The sequence below is a fragment of the Stegodyphus dumicola genome, chromosome 9, assembly GCF_044657685.1.
Source record: "Stegodyphus dumicola isolate Sdum_Otavi_A_Nest chromosome 9, ASM4465768v1".
NCBI classification, from domain to species: Eukaryota; Metazoa; Arthropoda; class Arachnida; order Araneae; family Eresidae; genus Stegodyphus; species Stegodyphus dumicola.
Genome location: NC_140776.1, coordinates 11,698,672 through 11,718,075, shown reverse-complemented (window position 1 = coordinate 11,718,075; position 19,404 = coordinate 11,698,672). Strand labels below are relative to the sequence as shown.

The window sequence follows — 19,404 nt, the reverse complement described above, 5'->3', positions numbered from 1 at the left end:
TTTCGTTAATCTGCATGCAACAGTTGTAGATTTATCCACAATTTAAAAATTGTTAAGTGCGGCTAAGCCTATTTTTTGTTTTACCATAGCAGCCATATTTGTTTACATTTGAAACTTAGCAGAATAGTGAATTAAGTCTTTCTGAATCTCCAGTGTCTTTTTGCCAAGTGGAACCAAAAGGAAACTTATAGTTTTGTGCACCGAAAAATCTGCCTGCAGGCTGACTTGCTTGTTTTTGCATAGAAATTGAAATTTTAATTCTAAAAATTGTTTTTTAAGTGTCTTAACTGTATTTGGTGTTTTATATTTTTCAATTTTTAATGAAGATATTGTGAAGTTTATGTATTTTTGCCTTGCCGTGAAGTGAGAACTGAAGTAATTGAATGAGAAATCTATCGCTAAGGAAATTAGAGGAAATAAATTTAAATTAAATACGCAGGAAAAAACATTTATACTTTAATATTCCATAACAAGGAAGTAATGTCGCGTACACATCAGATTTTTTTTTTTTTTTTTTTTAATTTTTGGAAATTATTGTTGTCATTTGTATACAGTGTATTGCGAATTGGTAGAGAAACTGCCATTTCTTCAGTACAAAAGAAGAGTGGCACAAGGACATTACAATGTCATCTACTATTCTCAAGTAATGAGGAAGACCAAGTTCCTTCACTGAATCCTCTGACATGGTATATTGCACAGAAATGCAGGGGTAGCAGGTTTTTATTATCTCACAATATCAGAAAACAAAATAAAGAAGCACACTGACTAGTTTTTGCTAAATCCCAAGGCAATGTCAATTATGTTCATAAAAAAATTTAATGAAAGCCATATTTTCAATGTTTCTAGTGCAAAATTTTCATCTACGCAAATGGAAAAAGAATTATTTTTATGATTTCTACAATGAATGGCATTTTTGAAAAAAGGATTATTCTGCTCTACGGGATATGTTTCTAATTAATTGATTCTGCAAGTTATTTTTTTTTCTCTTTTTATTTAGCCTATTTATTACTAGCACCACTTCATATGGATAGAATTATTCCTGTATGTCCCAGTTTTAACTTTTTTTTTTTTTTTAAAGCAATGGAAAAGTTATAACATTTTGGAAATTTAATATGAGATGTTTCTCATGCATAAAGAAATAAAATAAAAAGTTTCAAACCTTTAAAATAGAGTAATATAGTACATAAAGAGACTTTTAAATTGCACTTTTAAGTTATCTGTAACTGCAGAATTTATCCATTCACTTCATTTTAGCTAAACGCACACCAGCAGCAATACCTAAATTTATATCTGCAACATTACAATAAATGGTTTATCCAGAATGTACATTTTTATCAATTTTTCAGGATTTTTTTGCTTTCTGCAGTAAATCCCTTTTGACAAATTTTGAGGGAAGCTGATTTAGCACATTATGGAAAGTTGTACACAGAAAGGAGCCCATAGGATCCACTGTCTGAAATGATTTTAGAAATGGAGACATAAAAAAAGGAGATTTCTATAAAGAAAGCTTATCTTTAACAGCTTCTCTCTTTGCTAGTTTGGATGATTCTATATATCTTTCCTTACATGAGGAAAAATATCAATAGCTCTCTCAGCAACAGCTATGTTTTCACATCATCTTGCTTCATAAAATTTTAGAGGGAAAGTCATACAATTAGTGATGGCAATATAATCTGCTCATCAAGCAGGATCATCTGTAAATATGCCAGGCTTGTATTTAAATAACATAAATTCCAGTCAGTATGCATACGCTCAACTCTACAGGCACAGTGAACAACATGCAAACCCCATGACCCAATATAGCAATAACAATTTAGGAAATAATTATGACAAAATTTTATTTCAAAAATCTGAGGAGTTCAAGATTGACATTTGGTCCATCTAAGGTTACTTGGAGCAATTTCTTTTTATCTAGCTCTGAGGTTCCCTCCCTCAAAAAAACTTCTCTGAAAGCCATTAGCAACAGCATGCCCCCCCCCTTAAAAAAAGTATCTTGTGGCCACTTCATATTTCACACTGTCCCAAAATAATAACAAAAGGGTCCCTTTAACCTCTTTTGACAATTCTATTTAAAGCTTCATTGAAGCATATTACAAATACCGTTTTTTTTTTTTTTTTTTTTTTTTTTTTTTTTTTTTTTTTTTTAGAAAGAACATCTTTTTGAAACAAATGACAATAAATATGACATTTTTGTATATTCCAGAGTAATCAAACTTTTTCTGAAACAGAACAGCAGTATCATTAAATGCATTAAAAGAAACATGTGAACAAACAAGTTTCATAGCCCACAGGTTGTCCTCAGTAAAGAAGTTCAAATTTCATAAGTTAAACTTCACAGTAATGATTTTCTTATGCTTTGCACTGTTTATGTGGCTTGTGATTGCTTTCCTTCCCATATTACTATGCACGATTTGGGGGGGGGCAAAACGTGCATATTGCTTTGTTAGGAGCTCTTTCAATAAGTTGCAACCATGTACTTCACTCAGAAATGAGATTACAATGTGCCCAATCTCGATTAAAAAATGTCTTTTTGCAAGACATTTTACAGCCAAAGGAATGAAGGAAATCTATTTAAGAATACTTTAAAATTCAAATATTTTATATTTATTTAGCAGCATATATAGGTAAAAATATATGCACTAAAGTCCTAATAGAATTAGTTTCATGAATATGCCAGAGAAAATTACCTGAAATTTGGAAGTATTATTAACTAATAATAAATAAATTTAGACAGAAGAAACCACATCAAATGATACGAAAAATATTAAAATAGCAAAGTTCTTTACTTAAACACTAAAAAAGAATAAAAGTTTAATTACAATAATCAACAATATTTTAGTGAAAATAGCTATATTAAACTGTTAGCCTAGATGATTGTTTATTAATTTTTTAAATTGTTACTGTGTGATGATTTCACAAAATTAACTAAAAAGAAAAAAGTTTGTACGAGAATGGGTTAGGGGGAAAGCTGAGCAAAATCAGAAAGTTCAATGAGGGCGAAAGACTGATTACTTATTTTTACAACACAAAGAGTGTAAAAAAAAGGGGGGTGCAAACATTATTATATTTAAAGCATTTGTTTCTGAATTTCTGATGCTCTTTGTTTCTTGAAAATAAAATTTCAAATGAAGATTATTTAAAAATCAAGTTCAGAACAAATAAATGTTTTTGTATTTACCAAACAAAGTACCACATTTTTGAGTAATTTCAAAGCGCAATAATCATGATAAATTCCCGCTGCCAATGATGTTGAAAAGCTTAAGATTTTTTTTTAATAATGCATAAAAATATTATTTAAAAAGTATCAAGAGATTTTTTTTTAACTTTAAAAATGCATTGCATGAATTATCATTTTAACAAGCAAAATATTAAATAAATATACATTTAAAAAATATTTAATAATGTGAAAAAGGTTACAAAGTTTTGATTACATTTTTTTAAATGGAGATGACAACAGAAAAATAAGCTCTTTAAACCAAGAGGCAGAGTTTTTTTTTTTTTTTTTTTTTTTCCATTAAACATATACAGATTTTTTTCATTACACATACACAGATTTATTGTTCTTTGCAAAAGCATGCAAGTCAAGCTCTCTGGATTCTGGAGGTTACTGCAAACTTGCTTTGACTTTCTGAAAGACGATTTGATTGGCATTGCTCTATGCCAGCTGCCGGAAGGATGCTCATGTGATACACAATTTGCCATGAAAGTGATCTGCTTTCTACATTGGGTCAAAAATCACTTTTTAGGGCATGACCATAAGGAATTCCCTAACTTTTCCAGATTTGTGCTAAACTATTTAAATTCCCTGACTTTTTCCTTTTTTTTTTTTTTTTTTTAATCAATTTTCGAATTCTCTGACTTTTTTCAGTTTTCCAGATGGTGTGCCAACTCTGTTTCTTATAATACAACAGTACAGGCAACATGTAAAGTAACAAGAAGCATGGACATAATAATATGTTCCAGAAAGATACAAATAACTTGTTTGTATTATGAAGTGTGTTGAAATTTTCCTTTTAATATCAAGTGACCAATAAAGATAATATTTACTTAATTTGAGTGGTCTTTTAATATGACAAAATTATTTTTTTATATTTTAAATGTGCAAAAAAGCTACAGGAATGATCAGATTGTTTATTACAGAAATAGATTTTATCTAAAAATATTTCAATATAAAAAATATAAAAGTAAATGAAAATTAATAATTTTTAACTTAATTTGTAATGAAATTTAATTTCTTGAATAGATATTGGCAAAGCTCCAGCTTATGATACAAGGTGTATATTACTTACACATATTTAAAACATTTTTTGTATGTCATTGCATTATTTTCAAATAAGACTAAACTACACTGCCATAGAAAAACTATACTTACATTAGATACTAATATATTTTAAAGTAACTTTTCATTATAAAAATCCAATAAAATAAACCATTTTTTTTTTTTAAATTTCTGTATCATTGAGAAGAATTTCCTTAATTACTTTAAAGATTAAATAAAATGTTTAAGGCAAAAGGTCAAAGGTTTTCTTTTGGGTACTATAATAATGTCAAACGCAATACACAAATAAAAATTTCAGACTTTATTTCAAGTAACAAAAATGAGTTTCCAGAAAATCCTGGAGATCACAATAAAAAGTTGTTAAGTTACAAAGTAATTTACAGCTGAACAATGGGCTGTAAGTTTTGGAACATGTGACATTAACAGATGTATCTTGTATAGATTACTTGGCAGTTAAGCACTTTTTATAAAATCATAAAAAGTGCTTTGTAAGGCATTATATCATTTATTTATATGGAAAAGAAAACAGCTGAACATACTCATAACAAAAACATTCCCAAGTTTACTCCTAATGCAATTAATTTTTAAACTTATAAGAAGAAAATATTTTTTCCTTTTCATAAAAATCTCATACAATTAATTGCGTAACAAATATCAGAATACTTAGACTGTGGGAAAATCACATATAGACCATAACCAATAAGCCCATACAGTAGTCTACTTAACAGTTTTCATCTGCCACAAGCCATCATTTAAATAATGAATATTTTCAACTCCAACTCCTTTATTCACTTTTAAACTGGGGAAAAAAAAATAAACATTAAAATCACAAAATAAAATTATATAAAATTAGACTCACTTAACAACAAAATATTAAGATATAAAAAAAGCTGAACAGATTTTTTATATCTTAATTTTAATGTTATAATTAAAATTTTGTTATAATTAAAATTATAACAAATAATTTTTATGTATTAATTTTATTTAATTACAAAGTTTTTAACCTAGTACTTGATGTGCCCATATATTCAGAAAAATGCATGCTACACTAGATATTTCCAATACCAAGCAATTTAAATTTTTTCAACCAGGAATTCTTTTGAGTTCCTTACCTCTTCAAACTATTCAATTTCTTTTAAACTATTTCACAAAAGATTGTAACCAAATGTTTAAAAAGATGCTGAAATTTTTTAAATCACTATTTTAAATACTGAACAGAATATAATGATAAATTTTCTTTAAACTTGTTGTTTGAAATATACATTAAAAATGTTACTTCAAAGTTACTTATTAAATTACTTAACCCTTTTAAGATAATGTACTGGAGATATGTAAAGTTCAGATACTCACATTCGATCAAATCCCAGATGTCATTACATATAAAAGGTTTCTTTAAGGTTCTGTATCATGCTTCAGAAATGATGTCAGCTGTATGTCTGACATATATTTTATTTTCAGCAGTATGTTGAGAAATAATTTTGAACTTTTTATGCTAACATTTCATTTTAATACATTAAGGTTTGATAGATGAAAAATTCGATCAAGCTGTGTTCAACTAAAGATTTCTTGATGCTATTTTGTGAATTTTTAATCGCTAAAATCCAATAGTTACACAAACAGACAGACAAAATGCTAAAATTCCAATGTATCTCAATGTATGTATGTGGGGAGAAGGGAAACATTACCACATAAAATATAAACAAACATTATAAAGACTTCAAATAAAATACTAACCAAATACTAGACACAACAAACTAATGAAATGAATTAGTTTTAAAATTATCATTCTACATAAATTTAAAAACTATGTTCCATCAATATTTTTTCTAATCTTTCAGCTGAAATAAAAACTTGCAATAATGTTGGAAGATGATAAACACAACATGAAAGAATTTAAAATTAGTGCAAACATTTCTTTCTCCTGAATAAGGAGGATCTAAGTCTGATTACCCTCAAAACTGAAAATTTTATTCAAGAACTGCATTAATCTAAGGTTGCCTTCTTATCTTATTTTTAATGTTTTACAGCTTAAAAATTGTATAAAATAGGGAAAGGATTATAAAATTGGATTACATGCAAATAAATTTTTGAATAATTAAAACTATAATGTACAGAATTATATATAATTTTATTTTTATATGCGTAAAGAATTCATATGAATTAACATTTTATAAATATATGAAAATACAGTTGCTAATTACACTTTTTTTTCAAACTATTTTGTAAAAAAGACTAACACAGCCACAGACTACTATTTTGAAAAGAGTTATAGCAACTTCTAAGTCAACATGCAAGTTACCATTATAATTTTTTTAAGTATATATAACAGGCTAGAATAAGGAGGTTAACTGCCTAGGAAAAGGAAGTTAACTGTTGACAGGAGGTTAACTGCCCACAGGAGATACGTAAATCAAAATTGAAAATAAATACAAAACAATTGAATAAAATAATATAATAAAAAATACTGCATAATTCAATAAAGTAATATAATAAAAATAATATAACATACTGTTGAAAATTCTTTAATTTTTTTCAAGCAACAGCTGAAGAATTTTCAACAAAGCCAAGCTTCTGAATTATATCTGGATGATTAAAAATTCTTGAAATAATCCAAAATGAAGTGTCAAATGAAAATTTAAAAAATATTTTAAAATAACTTTCCAGTTACTTTTGCAATTAAAAATTTTAAAATTAACTGCTTTGGTTTTACAAATTTGTGCAGAACTCTTCCAATTAAAAGAAATTTACAACAATCTTCTACTACTACTACTACCAAATTTATTTCTCAAAATGCTTTCAATCTTAACAACAGATAAACGAAAAATTTTCCTCAATTGGCACATTATTTCACAATTATATTAAATTTTATAACACCATTTTTAAACAATTAAATGGTATCCCTATGGGCATGAATTTCTTAATATAACTTTCAAACCTCTACTTATTTACCAAACAATTTCAATTTCAAAAATCACTCGACAATACAAATTTAAAACAATTTCAGTTTCAAAAATCACTCGACAATACAAATTTAAAACTATTTGCATAATACATATATGTACATAGATGATATAATTACTGTCAATAATTTTGGGTAAATAGAAATATTCCAAATATAACCCTTCTTGTTTAAAATTAAGACCAATGAAAGTCAATAAAAAATAGATTATCTTGATCTCCAAATAATTAACTACATTAAAATTAAGCATTTTAAACAAAATTAAACAAAAAATTTTAAATTCAAAACAATAAAACTTATTAACTGACAGACTAACTTCTCAAAACAAGTTACACAACACTTAATCAAATAAAGAGAATAAAAAATATTTGTACAGACTATTTAAAAGATTAAATAATTTTACACAAGTATTTATAAAAATAAAACTTTTTCACAATTTATTAATTTTTTCTTTAAAAAGCTGGCATTAAATATCAAATTTAATCTTTAAACTAACAAGTTATGATAAGCTTATATGAAACCAAAAGGAAGGTCAGAAAGGATGTTTTGTTAGAAGAACAGATTTGTATATTTTGTATTTAAATTACAAATTTCACTGATTATATGCTGGCATCTATCCTTTTAGCAACAGGCAAATTTCTTTTAAGTCTTAAAAGCAGCCATTGTAAGTGAAAACTTTTGGCTGTACATCTCCCTATTTTCTTTTTCCTTGACTTTCCAGAAATAATTATAAAATTTATAAAAATAAAATTTTAGTTGATTAACATTGTAATCAAAATGATCATGTCGATTTTTTTTATTGTTCAAGATTTATTAATTTAGTTCTGGTTTTGCTTTTATTTCAAACATGAAATGTGTAGTTGTTGAGAAGCTCCTTATCACACCTGTATATTTGACAAAATATAAGGAAATAATTAGCCAATGTACCATTTTTCAATTATTTCTTACTTTTTATACACTTTTTTTTAATACAATTGTAATAAGAAATTCTGTGACCTTTTTTTAGTGTTTTTTTTTTTTTTTTTAAATATTGAAATGGAAAATAATACCAGTATTAAAATAAAATGTATTTAATAGATAAATCTGACTTTCCCCCATGAAAGCTTTTTATTTTTTATATCCTAAATTCTCAAATGACAATATTTTCCCCATGCAAATAAATAAATAAATAAATAAATAAAAAAGAACAATAAGCAGTACATAACTTTAAAGGAAGAAATATTTAACAGTCTTACATGTCATCAGTAGACATAGACGTCAGTCCTACTGCTAATGCATGCTCTTTTCCTTCTGCCATTATTGCCTAACAAATTCGTTAAGTTAAAAGAAAAATTATAAACATTCAGTAAGAGTTAATAGTTCTGTTCAGTTATTGGTTACTGTGAAGAAAAACAAATATGCTTTTTATAATAAAAACTACATTTTATAGGTTAAAGAACTGAAAATTGGTTAAATGAGTTATAAGTATAAAATTCTTAATGATGAACATTATGAACTAAGATAAATTTAAGATAATTAACAGAAAAAGAAGCTGTCTTCAGAGTGTAAATAGTGTTTCCAAATTAAGAAGTAAAAAAAGGGGGGAGATAAGATCTAAACATAGTAAAATTTATATCTAATTTATACTATTTAAAATACATCTCAAAGAAGATCTTATTTCTAATCAATAAACATTTCATTATATTTAATGATTTTAGTTTAAAACTGCACTAAAATTAATATTTTACAAATAAAAAGTTTTTATTCTGGAATGTTTTAATAAAAAGTCTACACTGGTTATATTAGAAGAAATAATAAAATATATATTTTAAAATGTTTCTTCTAAGAAATGATAAAATATATTGAAAAATATTTTCTCGATATCTGGGTAATTGCTTTCTTTTTCCTGATTCTAATTTAAAATGTATTTTGAACTTTATTGTATATGTTTTAGCTTTTTATTGTAAGGAGCTTAATATTACTGATATTAACCAATCAAAACATTTCTCATAAGTCGGTAGTTGCATGCTCGTCACAGAAGCTAGCCACTGAAAATTTTAAGGAAACTATTAAGTTACCACAAATGAAGTTTCTTCATAGACATCGTGCATTTTGTAATGTATTTTGGCTGTAAATTATCTGTTAGTTTGGGGGGGGGACTTATAACTGAATGAAACTTGCAACTGGTGGGAGCACTATTTCAATCAGACATCTTTATACAAACATGAATGAGTTAAATGTAGAGCTGCTCATATAAATGGGACAGCATAGGAATAAAATTCCTTTCTTCATTCCAACTTTTATAACTCCTTGGAACTTATTAAAATTTACCTTTGTAATTTCTGTAGTTTATCATTATTTTTTCATCAAATTCCTAATTATGCTCTAATAAAATTATAAGTTTTAACTTCCGTGCCATTAAACAGCAGCATGGAAAGGTAGGGAAAGAGAGGAAAGACAAAAAAGAAATTGTCTCAATGATGGAATAAACTCAAACATGGAATGGTATGCTACAGAGCAGCAACTACTAGGTGATAGTCCTCTTTAACGGCTGGTTCAAAAATCATAGTGAAATATTACTTAGGAAAGCAAAACCTGTGCTTTAAAGTTCTCCAAATTCTTGATAATGGTTGAGGCTACGATACTGAAGCCTTCACAACATTGCATCCAAATGTAGAGCTCTTATTTCTTCAAACGAACTCCACTTCCATCCAACCAATAGATCAAAGAATTGAAAATATTTGAAGCTTATTATGCCAGGCATGTTTACATCTCTAATAAAGCCTAGACAAAAGAAAGCATTGCATTTCAGATATAACGGCATTCTGGAAGCAATTCAACATAAGACACTGCATAGATAGGATTAAACTTACATACAAACAAGTGAATTTATCAACAGCGAATGAATGCTCACTCACATCACCGCTGGGCAGAAGTTGTCAACAATTTTAAGGCATTTCCATCGACTGAAAATGAAGCCTAGGAAATCATAAATTGCAAAAACAAGAGATTTTCAGGCATGGGCGAAAAAGGAGAAGCAGCAAAAGATTTTCAGACATGGATGGGGAAGAAATTAAAGAGTTAGTCAGGAATGACGAGAGGAAAAGAAATTAAAGAATTAATCAAGAATGACGATTGTAAAAAGACAAATAAAGAACTTGATGATCTTATACTACCAGCTGACAATGAAAGCAGGATAGTGAAGGTAAAGAGCCTTCAATGTTCATAAAGTTAACTAGAATAGCTGAAAAAGCACAGGAACTGTCTGATTTTGAAATCGAAATAGACCCAAATGAAAAAAATCCTTATCGCAAAACATTTAATAAGTTGTGTCAGAAGTGTTAAGTTGTGTAACTCCCACACTCAGCAAACATTTACTGCAATAAATTTACATGCATCAAGCTCATGCATATATTCACCATGTTAGCTTTTTGCAGAATACACTTCAACTCATCTGGGTATTGAACTCACATACATATGATAATTATCTCCTGAAATGTTACTCTATTATAAAGGGCATTCAGCTTACTGTTCCTTGCAACTTGTGTTTTTCAAACTGACAAAGATCCTTGCAAGGATAGAGGAATGAATTTGAAACTCAGTTCAAAGCTTGGATTCTATATTGGAAAAGTAAAACAATGCTACAAGGCACATACAGCATACAGTTAGACAAGATCTTGGTACAAGTGTGGACGGAAGCTTCCAGTGGATGAAGTTCCCAGCCTGGTTCAGATCTCAGAAAAGACATAGATGCTTGTAAACATACAATATTTGCTTGGCAAGGGGGCACTTAAAATACAGAGCGAGCTGGAATTCTAACAAGAGTCGATGGTAGGAGAAGAGGAGTGGAAGACCCTCAGACCACCCCCTAGGATATTTTCTCTTAGAATATCAAATTGGGGGTAGAAGCTTAACAGTTAGCTAGGTACAGCAATACCTCAATCACTTACAGTACTACAAAGGTGCTGGCCTAGCTTCTATCTGTTTCTGTAAAGAATTGAGATGACTCATTAGACCAAATTAGCCTCGCCATTCAGTTTTTTTTTTTTTTTTTTTTTTTTAATCTAGGATTAATGATCTTTGGCTTTTACAATGGATGTTTTTCATTGAATTGGGAGTCAAGATACATTTTTATCTCAACTCTTTTACATGATGTAATGTGTAATCATATAGCCTTTCATCACTAGCCACAGATTCAGTATACAGGTTGCTGCTGTAGGCATTTACTTCACACACTTGCAGCTCCCTTACTAATAAAGAATACCGACAAGAAATGTTAAAGCAAATCTTCCCTGGAAGCAGTGAATGAAAGTAAGTTGTTGCTACACCCAAGCAAAAGAAAATCAGTATTTCTCATAGTATCTCAGACAATGTTCTGATAGTTTAAATTCAATTCCCAAGCAATTTACTGTGCATCTCTTCTATTTAGGCCATTCTGGAGAATCTTCTCGTGTATATGCACTTTTAGACTCTTATTTTTCCATTTGCAGGCAATTAGCAATGGAAAAAAAGCACCCAATTTTATTTAATTTAGACTGCACCTTCATTACTACAAAAGAGATAAATTAGTGAAAATATGTAAACAGATAAATATTAACTGCTGCATGCACTTTCAAATTCTATAAAATATAAATCCTTTTTCTTATGAATAAATATTAAAAAGATTCAATAATCTCTCACATAAACACATGCAAATATTATATTAGTTTCAAATAAATTCTTTCATTCATCTACTGGAATAATAATTCTTTATAGGGAAGGAAAGGGAAGGGAACTATCGATTATTCTGTAATGTATGTCGCACTTTTAGCACAATCTGCTTTTTGCTACTCTTAGTGAGCTATTTGTGATAATTTTTTTTACATAATTATTCCTTAGATTATTATTTCTATGAATTGTGATACTAAAGAATTAACTAGAATCACATTCCAACGAACAACAGGAAATATTACAAATGATAGCAAATTATACAATGAATACAAAAAAAGATACTACTACTGTTCCTTTGGGTACAGCAGTCATTTTAGCACCAGGAGATGTCAACCCAGGACACATAATATTAGCACCACTCAAAACAAACCGAATTGCACCTCTGTCAACTTGTTCCCAAGGGCAAATAAAAGGATCTATGTAAATGGATATAAAATATATGTTATATACCAATTTATAATTCTACATTATAAAATAAACTTATAAAGTACCCAATTAAAATTTATATTACATTTATTTTTGACAGATTTCTTAAAATCTTTACATATAACTAAGCAGATACTCATTTTTTATCACTTATCTGTTACATTGCCATTAATACAGAGACAAACAGAACATTTTTTAAGAAATACAAATTTTTTAACTTACCCAGAGAATTGAATAGCATTTTTTTTCTTTCTATGCTATAATACACTGATAAATTCATCAACAAACAGGGTTTTTGAATAACACAAACCATATAAACTACCATGACTGCATCATGAATCATTATATATAATTAAAAAGACTTAGAGCTTCAAACATAAAATATTTAAAGATACAATCTTTGTGCAAACCAGTATGCCGATGCTTCTATAAAAATCACTTATTAACATGAACTGTAAATTGGTAATAACATTAAATATATATTTATTTTACTTGCATTTTAGCAGAAAAAAAAAAGCACCTTTTTGTTCTCAATAACCAGGTATTTCCTTTTCTTTTCTTAATTCAACACATTATTGAAGTAGTTCAGAGAAAAACATTACAATATGAAAGCACTCCAATAATCAGTATCAGTGCTTATAGAATTAACTATTATATCTCTTGGGTCCAAACAAATAAAAGAGGCATTATTCTTAAGAAATTAAAACAAGATTAATTGTTAGGTGTTCGGTGGAGTTGGAAATCATATAAAGTTGTTTTTGTACTTTTTAGCCAAAAAAGGACTATTAGCTTTGAATTTTTTTTTGAGGGGGGGGGGTGTTCACTGTAAATGCTGAATCACTTTTCAAATTGTTGTCACCAAATATTATCGCCCTATATTACTTTTCAAGAAATTAAATAATAATTAATCTGCATGTATATCTTACATAAGCACCCAAAAAAAAAATCTTAAAGGCCTTACATTACGCCATAAAGGGCTTTTTTTTTTAACGTTTTCTGTGTTCCCTCTATTTATTAAATATCATGTTCTTCACACTTAAACCATAAAATTCAATTCAACAGCAATATCACAAAATATTTAAAAGAGCATATCTTTAGAATTTCCGATACAGTGTCTCGCATGCTGGAGATAAAATTTTTTTCCGTACAGTGTTGCCACTGTTCGCTTTGAAATCATCGAATTTGTTAATAAAAAATTCTTTATGTTTGACAAATATGAAATAGATAATAAAACAAATCACAAATTTGGGCTTCCAGATACCCATATTCAAATAGAGGACTACGTTATTCAAAATTTGATGGCTCTAGCTACCATTGTTTTATCACAATGTGAGACACATGCATGCATTTATGGAGATTCTTTATTATTTAATTTCTTTAAATAAAACACAATGCGATAATATTTGGTGGCAACAATTTGAAAAGTGAACCAACATTATTTATAGTGAATCAATGCAAAATGCCAAAAATAATCAATGGCCCTTTGGAAGTTATTGGGCAAATTACCCATTTGGGCAAATTTAAATGTAAATGCAGATTAGATGGCATAATAAGAAATTTCTATAAAATTCTTATTATAACAGGTATTTGCAGCATTTTTTCCTCCACGGATTGCTTTATTACTGGCTTGATTTCAATGGTTTCATGATGTTTTCCATGCACCTGAGTAAAAGCCAGTTCAAATGTTGCTAGCCCATTGTGGTACAAAGCATATTTTTTATCAGTTTCAGTCTTGAAAATGAACTGTAGAGTAGGTCACCATGATGCAAATACACACCTTGAGTGCAATTTCAATATTCCATAAAACATATTTCAGACTGTCTGAAATTATTTTTCTGTAGATTGAAGAGAAAGTCTTATAATTTTTATCAAAAACAATGCAGTGCTCGAGATGCTCACTTCATTTAAAAAACCATCAAAATTCAAAATTCTGTGATATATATTAGACAGGTGTTCAAACTTTTTTTTTAGTAGATCAAAAGAAATGGCTTTCAATTCAGTAAAAGAAGAAAATAAATTTCCAATTTGTGAATAAACATTCGTATGTTTTGCCAGTTCAAGAATTGAAGCATCGAGAAGAGAAATAAGGAAGTAAAGTCCATAATAGAATAAAAAATTAATTCAGAAATTTTCCTACAGTTATTTATGACAGTCGAAAGCAAAACTACTACACACATTTTTTCAAGCAGCTGTCATTGTAAACAAAATCTTAAAAAAAGTTATATAGTGCTAGCCCCAAGCCCTGACCGACCAGCTTGGAAATGCAGTAGCCTGAGGATTAGATTAGCCCTTTCGTATCAACTATCCCGCAAATGTGTCAGCATGAAACACACTCATTTCCTATCTGGCAGGCTGCTGTGACAAGAGCATTTTCTCATTAATCCTCACCTGTCATACATACATTCATGTCAGATTTTGGAACGTTTTAGAAACTAATATGTTTGGCATAAGATGGCATTATACGTCCATAGGATTTGAGATAAATGTAGATTTGACCTTATCCTCGACATGACACAAAGACTACTCACATGCATTTGGATTTTGATTATATAAACATAAGGAGAAAGGCATGACTAGCAAGCTTTCTGATGGCTCTTAAAATGTGCCCATGGTATTATTTACTGATGAACGTCATGGAAGTTTTTCATTATTTAGCTGCAGCATTAGGTGTTTGATTTTGCAGTCCAGTTTGCAATTGAGAAATATACCCTATGTATATTTCTCAAATATATACCCTATGTTTTTGTTTTGAATGTTACAGTGGCAAAGATTAAAAATTTTTAACAAATTATATGAATCTAAATCAGGTTATATCTGTAATTTTATCATTTATATGGGAAAAGAAACTTCACGGTTATACAGGAAAAGAGTTGTTCAATCTCTACTTCAAGAACTTTCTGGTTAAGGGATACCGTATAAAATAAGTACATTGATCATTTTTTCATGCCTCCATCATTTTTAAACTTGGAACAAATACTTGTGGGGCTGAAAAGTGGAAAAAGAAAGGAATGACGAAAAATTTTTCACTACCCAAAATGAAAATTGGGGAGATAATAAAGAAAAAGAACCTAACTCTTAACTGATAGACAGGAAGTGCTTTGTTAAAATGAAAGTTCTAAGAAAGTGCAATAGCGATGCTTCATTTGTTCACACTCCAGCAAAAATTCTCCAAAAAGGCAAATGCGCTACCCTGAACCAGGAAATATAAAATACGACAAATACACATTAATTAGAATATCAATGTAGTCTTAACAAAAACAATATGTATATGAAGGAAGTACAACATATTTTATTAGCTGATATGTTTATGAGAGCAAGGTATAAGAAAAGGCGAGTTTTCAACATTTTATACTGAATCATAAATACAATTTTGTAGATCCAACATCTGGCACAAAGACACCGAATTTGAACGAACCAGGGATGTGATTAAGTGGATTCATATTTAAGAGTATTAATTATATTTAAATTCATATTTACATGATTAATATGCCAAGTAAACTATTCTCAGCACAAACCAAAAAAAGTGCACCAAGATAGATTTTTAAATTTCTCGGCAAGTTTCTCACTAAATTTTAGAAAAGAAAACTTAAGTACAGTACAAAGTCTTTAATCTGGATGTCTAAAATCCGGAATGATCTATAATCCGGACCTCAAACCTACAAACTTTATGCGCATGCGTAAAGATATGCGTTTACACATGCACATAATACATTTACGCTTGCGCATATAACGGACCGTATAAGATAGGCTAAAATTATCTATTTCAATTAATGTTGCAGATTGCGTTGCTCCTTAATCTTCTAATTTGATCCAGCTTATTATATTTTGAAGACTGTTAGAGCAATTTTATAAAAAGTAAGCTTGAACTTTCGATTATGTCAAAAAGAGTTTCCAATTCTGGAGCTGCCGAAAGATCTACAAAGCGAAAGAATGTTTCGATGTCCATCAAACAAAAAGTGGAATTGTTGCAAAAAATGGATAAAGGCATATCCTTTGTTTCTCTAACCATTCCGAAATCTGTTTATCAATTTTACGCTGCTCTGCCGGGGGGGGGGGGGGGGAGTCACAGCGCGCAATGAACTGGAAGTTGATCTGTCAGCACTATCCTCATCTTCAGGGCAGAATTTTTTATTTTATTCGGCTTATAATTCCTTACTAAATGTAGTATTTCATCTCGATGTACTTCGTCTTTGAAATGATTTAAATCAAATCCCTCGTTATTATAAATATTGTGAATACACTTCAAATAGTTTTCCGGTCACAATTTTCTAATTTCGACTATGCGTAATGTATGCTTTACGCATGCATGCATTGAAAGAAATGTTTAATAAAGTAAACAAATATTAAGCTTCTTCTTCTTCTTCTTCTTTTTTTTTTTTTAATTTTGATACTACTTTAGATCATAATTGATCTTTATTTCATAAATTACGGTTTCATATTTTTAATTTTATAATTTCTCCATGCCATCTTACCAGACTTAAATTGATGATCTATAAATCCGGAAAAAACCCTAATCCAGAATCGCTGAAGTCTTGACGAGTCCAGATTAAAGACTTTGTACTGAATAATTTCAGTTGTAGAATAAAATATGGGGGAAAAAATTTGTACTGTCAAAAGTCGTTAATTCGGACACCCATAATCCGGACCTCAAAGCTAAATCTTTCTGCGCATGCGCCGCGTTGGCACATGCGCACAGGCGTTTTACGTGTGCGCGTAAGACCTTGACTACTGCGCATATGCGTGTGCGCAAGTGCAGAATACGTTTTCGCCTGCGCGTTTAATGTATAACGGACGGTGTAAGCTAAAATTATCTAATTATCTGTTTCAGTTAATGTTAATGATTGCGTTGTTCCTTAATCTTCGAATTGGATCCCGCTTATTATTTTTTGCAGGCTGTAAGAGCAATTTTATAAAAGTAAACTTGAACTTTCGATTATGTCAAATAGAATTTCCGATGCTGGAACTTCCAAAGAATCTACAAAACGAAAGTATGTTTCGATGTCCAACAAACAAAAAGTGGAATTACTGCAAAAAATGGATAAAGACATGAAGAATGTGACAGAGAGGTTAGTGAAAACGAAAAAATTTCGATTGACAAGTTAGTCGGTATTCTCGGCAAAGCAATTAACGAGACTTGAACAGCGGAACTTTGTAACTGAACAAGAAATTATGTCTTTTTATAGAATTAAAGAGAAAGTATTATCACATAAAATGAAGCAACTTAAACAACTTACATTGAGAGAAATGTTTAATAAAGTAAACAAATAAATATTAAGCTTTTTTTTTTTTTTGTAAATTTTGATACCCTTTAGATCATAATTGTTCTTTATTTCATAAATTACGGTTTCATATTTTTAATTTTAGAATTTCTGCATGCCATCTTACGAGATTTAAACTGATGATCTATAATCCGGAAAAATCGATAATCCGGAATCACCGAAGTCCCGACGAGTCCGGATTAACGACTTTTGACTGTATACCATTTCAGATAAATCAGATTTTGTGTCAAAATAGCTGTTTCATATAAACTGGGTTAATTAAATTTTAAACAGAAAAAGTCCCATAATTTTCCTATTTAAAATCAATAAAGTCCTCCAAAATAAATTGATGCATAGTTGGCAAGGCATTTTTTGGGAAGAAAATGATGTGATAGGGGGGAAAAAACTGGAATAATAATTGCTGAGTGAAATATCAAGGAGAATAAGACATAATTTTGGATCTTGAACTACTGATCTGCTGCATGGCTGACACTGCTGTATGTGGTCGAGCATAATCCTTAAGCAATAGAACGCCATGTCTATTTGCAAGTGCTTAACACACAATGTGTCATGAATTTGCCAGATATCTATACATTATTTTTGTATTGCATTTTATCGCTTTACCTCTGGAAGGAATGAGTAGCAAGCAACACCGGCAGAAGACCACTGTACAGCAAATAATATCTTTTTTGATGTAAAAGGTAATTTTGGGGTTCTTCCTGGAGTGCCTATGACTCCCAATTACTGCAATCAATTTGTACAATTGTCAAAGAACTTAGATGAGAATATGAATCAGAGAACTTTTTATCCACTCATTGCAGAAACCTTTTTTAAGACAGAAGAGCATACTTCCCCATGCCATACTCTGTTTCCATCAGCGAGTTCATGATCCACCTGATGAGTTTCGGCACTTTTCCTGTTACACCAAATGCTGTTAAACAATTGAAAAGTGTGTATTTAGCAGTCAAAAGTCGTTAATCCGGACTCGTCGGGACTTCGGCGATTCCGGATTATAGATCATCAGTTTAAATCTGGTAAGATGGCATGCAGAAATTATAAAATTAAAAATATTAAACCATAATTTATGAAATAAAGAACAATTATGATCTAAAGGGTATCAAAATTTACACAAAAAAAAAAAAAAAAAAAACTTAATATTTATTTCTTTATTTTATTAAACATTTCTTTCAATGTAAGTTGTTTAAGTTGCTTCCTTTTATGTGATAATACTTTCTCTTTACTTTATCGGAAGCGAATTATAATGACGAGGAATTTGATTTAAATCATATCAAAGACGGAGTACATCGAGATGAAATACTACATTTAATAAGGAATCATAAGCCAAATAAAATAAAAACATCTGCCCTGAAGATAAGCATAGTGCTGACAGATTACCTTTCAATTCATTGCGTGCCGCTGCGTTTCGGCGTCCCCCCCCCCCCCGGGACACAGAGCAGTGTGAAATTGATAAACGGATTTCGGAATGGTTTGAGAAACGAAGGTATGCCTTTATCCATTTTTTGCAGCAATTCCACTTTTGTTTAATGGACTTCTAAACATACTTTCGCTTTGTAGATCCTTTACATATTAGTAAATATATATCGGAAATTCTATTTGACATAATCAAAAGTTCAAGCTTACTTTTATAAAATTGCTCTAACAGTCTGCAAAAAATAATAAGCCGGATCCAATTCGAAGATTAAGGAACAACGCAATCTGCAACATTAACTGAATTAGATAATTTTAGCTTAGCTTATACCGTCCGTTATACATTAAACGTGCAAGCGTAAACG

General features: G+C 29.6%; 1 protein-coding gene across 9 annotated transcripts in view; it reads right to left on the bottom strand.

Annotated features, from left to right (window-relative positions):
- MCTS1 (malignant T-cell-amplified sequence 1 homolog) overlaps positions 1 to 19,404 on the bottom strand; it is a 43,927-nt gene that overhangs the window by 4,840 nt on the left and 19,683 nt on the right. For 3 of the 9 annotated variants that reach the window (XR_015042931.1, XR_015042932.1, XM_085823216.1), the window contains exons 4-6: positions 12,210 to 12,343; positions 8,474 to 8,541; positions 6,789 to 6,861 (exon numbers count right to left, since the gene is read on the bottom strand). Coding sequence is in view for 5 of the 9 variants with exons in the window: in XM_085823216.1 (XP_085679342.1) it covers positions 6,834 to 6,861; positions 8,474 to 8,541; positions 12,210 to 12,343 (230 nt within the window). In the remaining 4 variants the exon portion in view is untranslated. Of the gene's footprint in view, positions 1 to 4,565; positions 5,079 to 6,788; positions 6,862 to 8,473; positions 8,542 to 12,209; positions 12,344 to 19,404 lie in introns of those variants that run through there. The other 6 variants (XR_015042933.1, XR_015042934.1, XM_085823217.1 and 3 more) reach the window with 3 other exon arrangements.